A 4865-nucleotide genomic window follows, 5' to 3' on the forward strand; every position below is an offset into this window, starting at 1 on the left:
ACCAGCAGACCAGAGATCTCATGGTGCAGGTAGCAGAAGGAACGGACCCCCTCTGGTCCACATAGAGAAACTGGGCCCAGCATGCAGTGCACCATGCATGCATCCAAGTAACTCCTGAGCTCAGATGCCCCGGCCTGCCTCCCTGGAGGACCCGGAGCCCTGGCTGCCACAGGCTCCGTGGGGGCACTGAGTGTTATCATGAGGATGGCTGGTTTGGACAGGTCTGGGTCCTGCTACATTCTCAGGCCCCTGCCGGAGGCCCCTGGACCTGGGCTGGGCAATGCTTGGTAGCACATCTGGGATGCAGTAAGGCGTCCTTGGCCTCTACTGGATGCAAACCAGGACCTGGGGGCGATGCCAGCACCACGTTCCCAGAAGGGGTGGTCTTGGGCTCAGGTGGGCGGAACAGACTGAGAACTGACCCTCCCAGAGACACTTGGGTGTGGTGTCTACTCAATGGCCTCAGAGCTGTGACTCAGACACGAAGCCATTCTAGAATAAGCTTTCTATTAAACGTATCAAAACCACATGGGGTGCCGCGGGTAGAACAAGTCCGTGGAAACAGAAACAAGACATCCTTCCCACCTAAAGCAGTCCTGTCAGATAAACAGTCACAATCTGTTCCAGATGGGCTGGGATCTGGGGGGGCCAGGGCCAGCAGAATGGCAGGGACTGGCGCCCAGAAGATGCAGAGGAAGGCGTCCCTGTCACTGTCCCCTGGGAGGTGTCTGGGGCCGGCCCTGCCCCGCGGATGTCACCTGCGGTAGCGGTACCGCTTGAAGTGGAACCACAGCTGGAAGATGCCATTGGCGAACTGGCAGCGGAAGCCGTGGCGGTGCGAGTACTCCCACTCACGGCTGACAATCTTGAAGGCGATGTCCTCGTAGGGCGGCCCGGCGTGAAAGCGCAGGATGGCGAAGTCGCGGTTGTCCGCACAGGCCTCCAGGAAGTACTCCGGCGTAGCACGCTTGCGGATGAGGTCGGGGTAGAAGATGTTGAACTTGTAGCCCTGCACGATCTTGGGCGGAGGGTTGTCGAAGTCGTAGTGCGTCTGGTTGTACTTGTTCCACTCGAAGCCCGTGTGCACGCGGTTGAAGAAGCGAGGCTTGCGCGGCCGGTACTTGTCGGCCCACAGGTAGGCGCGCCCACTTAGCGGCATCTCCACGCTGAACTGCGCCTCGTCCTGCCCCATGCCCTCCCGCGCACGCCTGAAGAAGATGTCCTCAGCGCTCTCGCTCGCATCGCCTGTGGGGGGTGGAGGGGTCAGTCGCAGGGCTCCTGGCCCCCACCGGCCCCCTTCAGGCTGCCCCTCCCCAGGTTGCCTCGCCCCACCTGTGGCCTGGAGCTGCTGGCGGGACAGCTGCAGGCGCTGCAGGTCCTCGTGCGGCTCTAGCACATGCGCGTCCAGCGGCAGCTCGTGCGGCGTAAGCAGCCGTGGGCTGTAACGGCCGGCGTCATAGTCTGCCAGGCTCTGCTGGATCAGGTCCTCCTCCATCAGCACCGCCTCGCCATCCGCATCCACCTCCGCCTCCGTGTCTGCTGAAGTTCCCTCGGCTTCTGCAGGGTCCGCTGAGGGTCCGGGGCTGGGAGCCGGCTCCTCAGCTTCAGGGCTGCATGGGGCAGTGGAGGAGGGGTGAGACCCAGATGTGATGTGGGAGTAGGGCCCACGCCCCGTCCCTGTCCCCCTCCTGCGGGCCCCTCCCTCACCTGTGGGTGGCCGTGGGCTCAGTCTTGAGGATGGGGAACAGCGGTTCGCTCTCCACCCCCTGCTCCTGCTTCAGCTTGAACAGCTTTTGCCGCAGAACATCCTGGTGGCGCTCACGGAGCCTGTGGGACAGGCGGGTGGTCACCGTCCCAGTCCCCAGGCAGGGCACATTCCCTGTGTGGCCCCAAGTCCAAGCCTCAGGACAACTGTTAGCCAAACTGTCAGGCAGGGGGCGCTGGGGGACCTGGCCTGCTCAGACTGGGGACATCTGGAGTAAGCAAAGCAAGCCAGCAGCCACTGTGTTTAAACCATGCTGCCAGGCATGCCGCAACGGATATGCAGTTCTCAAGCCAGACAGGGGCAGACTGAGGGAGCAGGCGGGACAACGGACAGGACAGACGGCCCAGTTTCTCAAGACTCTCACGACTCTAGTGGAACTGGCCCTGGTCTGGTGGCTCTGAAGGGTGTTGAGGCCAGCAGGGACAGAGGCTCACCTGGCCCTGGCCATGTGTGCTCGCAGCTGCTGCAGCAGGCTCTCCCAGTAGCCCATGTCCAGGTTGGGGCCACCTGCGCGGATCTTGCCCTCGATGCCCTGGAAGATGACCTGCAGCTGGTTGTATGTCTTCCCCTTGAACACCGACTGCACATCGGAGCTGACTGAGGCATTGACCCCCTCCCGGCGCTCACCTGCAGGACGGGGCTGTTCAGAGTGGGCCTGAGTTCCTCCTGCCCGACCTGCTGGGTGCTGCATTCCACCCCAGTCGGGGATGGGGATGATGGGCCTGCCACCCTCCTGAAGGTGGCCTGCCTAGGAGAGGGGCGGCTGGAAGCACAGCTTCCGTGAAGCAGTGTACCCTGTTTAGATCTCAGCCGCCCTGGGACAGCAGCAAGCACGGGCCCTAGCAGGGAGGTCTCGGAGCAGCTGGGAAGATGTCTCAAGCTGCTCACCTGGGCCCTTGCCCGAGGCCTCCAGCTTGCGGAGCTTGGCGATCTCATCTTCCGTGATGGTTGTCATGTCCCGCCAAAAGTCCACGTTCTTACCCTGCTCCAGCTCCATGTACACCTGTGGGGTGGGGCCGTGAGGGAGGAGCATCAGAGGAGGAGCAAGGCGCCATGGGGGTGGGGCATCAGAGGTAGGCAGAGGCAGGCACAGCTGCAGAAGCAGGCAGGGGCGGCACCTGGATGTCCTCCAGCAGGTCCTCCATGTCCGCCACCGTGAGGCCATTGAGGAAGGTGTAGGGCTCATGCATCTCCACGGCCAGGTCGTCGTCCTCTGCGCTGATGTATTTGGCCAGCAGGTCGATGGGCTTAGCTCGCCCATCTCGGATGCGGATCTTGGAACTGCAGGAGAGAATAGGGTGGCAGGGTCAGGGCCAGCAGTATGATGGAAGATGACCCTAGGGCATCCTCTTGGGACCTGGGAAGAGTTGACTCTGGGTCCCAGCCAAGCAGCCTCAGGCTAACAGGTGAACCAGGATGGCGGGACTGAGTTGGGTCCCCAACACAGTTAACCAGGTCTGTGCTCAGACTCCTCACGTGAGCCCTCGTGAGCCCCCTGGAGCCCACCCCCCACCACGGTCTTAACAGACTGCAGAGGGTCTGTCTCGGGAGTCCGCACGTCCCACCCCGCAGAGACGGGAAAAGGGGCAGGGTCTGCAACAGAAGCCGGCGAGGGCGCACCGCAGCTTGGCCTGCCGCAAGTGGAAGCTGTCCTCCTGCTCCTCCCAGGTCTTGAAGTGCTCCGCCTCCTTCTCCCGCTGCAGCAGCTCCAGCTCCTGCTCCCGCATGGCCTTCTCACGCTCGCGTTCCAGCCGCAGCTGCTTCACCTTCTGCAGCTCCAGCCGGTTGTCCTCCTGGATCCTCTTGTTGCGTTCCTTCAGCTCTTTCTCCTCCAGGTGGCTGATGCCCTTCTTCTCCAGAGCCTGTGGAAGCAGCCACACCCACTCAGTCCTCACGTCTACTGTGCTGGAGGGAGGACAGCAGAGTGCCCAGAGGTGGCCGTGGGTGCTCACAGGCTGGAATGGGCGGGGCCTCAGGACTGAGACCAAAGCTGCCCTAGATCCCCATGGTCCATGGTAGGAGGGCTCCTGGGGTCGGCCCTTCTCCCAGACAGCCCCAGGAGCCCCGCGTGTCACCTAAGAGTTGTGCCCTAACCTTGTGCTTTCCGACGCTTTCAAAGTGTATAAGGACGTCTTGGTACCCTGCAGGGTGTCCCCAGGGCTCAGAGACAGCAGCTGGCAGCACAGCTAAGCCTGGAGCCTGCTTGGGTGCACGGCAGGCAACGAGCCAATGTACTGGGGGGCACACTGTGGGGGCTAAGGCTCCAGGAGCCAGGCTGGAGGGAGAGCAGTGCAAAGGCCGTGGGCAGGAAGGGTCCCTCTCTGGACATCACAGCCCCTGGCTGCTGAGCCTGCAGCACCCACCTTGTTCCAGATGAAGGTGCCAAGCAGATTGTTGTCTCCAAAGGGGTTGTCGGTGTTGGTGTAGCCCATGTACTCCTCACCCCAGCCCATCTTCTCCCGCTTCTTGCGCTCCTTAGCTTCCTTCTTGGCTAATCGCCGTGCACGCTTCTCCTCTGGGGTCTCAAAGGCCTTGAGCAGCTCTTCCTGCTGCTTCCGCTCCTCACGCAGCCGCAGCCGTTCCTGCAGGCTCTGCTGCTGGCTCAGGGCCAGGGCAGCCGTCCCAGGGCTCTGAGAGCGCTTCCGAGATTCCAAGCTAGCTGCCGATGACCCCGGGGACCGCGAGCCCCGTGCCCGCTCCTCACCCGAGTCAGACTGTGAGGACAGGTCCTGTGAGTGCCATCGGGGCGGACGAGGGCTCCGGCTTCGCCTCCCAGACCTCTGCCGCCGGTCTTCTTCCGAATCTGACCTACAGAGAGGACACAACAAGGTATACTCCACGCCAGCTGCAGCTGGGGCACCATTGTTGGTGTCGAGGTCACAATGACACCTTGAGATACATGCCCTTGTAGTCTCCCAACCGGCAAATCACTCTGACCACACAAACCAGGCTGCCCTGCATGGTACAGCCGCACAAGTTTCACGGCCGGCACAGCCTACAGCACAGCCACACAAGTCTCACAGCCGGCACAGCCCACGGCACAGCCGCACAAGTCTCATGGCCGGCACAGCCCACGGCACAGCCGCACAAGTCTCATGGC

General features: G+C 62.5%; 1 protein-coding gene across 1 annotated transcript in view; it reads right to left on the reverse strand.

Moving 5' to 3' along the window:
* Positions 1-487: 487 nt before the first annotated feature.
* Cactin (cactin, spliceosome C complex subunit) overlaps positions 488-4865 on the reverse strand; it is a 5918-nt gene continuing 1540 nt past the window's right edge. The window contains exons 2-9 of the mRNA XM_005358992.2: positions 4129-4573; positions 3386-3627; positions 2884-3046; positions 2654-2768; positions 2200-2392; positions 1708-1827; positions 1333-1610; positions 488-1245 (exon numbers count right to left, since the gene is read on the reverse strand). Coding sequence (XP_005359049.1) covers positions 755-1245; positions 1333-1610; positions 1708-1827; positions 2200-2392; positions 2654-2768; positions 2884-3046; positions 3386-3627; positions 4129-4573 — 2047 coding nt within the window. The 3' untranslated portion in view covers positions 488-754. The remainder of the gene's footprint in view (positions 1246-1332; positions 1611-1707; positions 1828-2199; positions 2393-2653; positions 2769-2883; positions 3047-3385; positions 3628-4128; positions 4574-4865) is intronic.

This window comes from Microtus ochrogaster, linkage group LG1, assembly GCF_000317375.1.
Source record: "Microtus ochrogaster isolate Prairie Vole_2 linkage group LG1, MicOch1.0, whole genome shotgun sequence".
Taxonomy (NCBI): Eukaryota; Metazoa; Chordata; class Mammalia; order Rodentia; family Cricetidae; genus Microtus; species Microtus ochrogaster.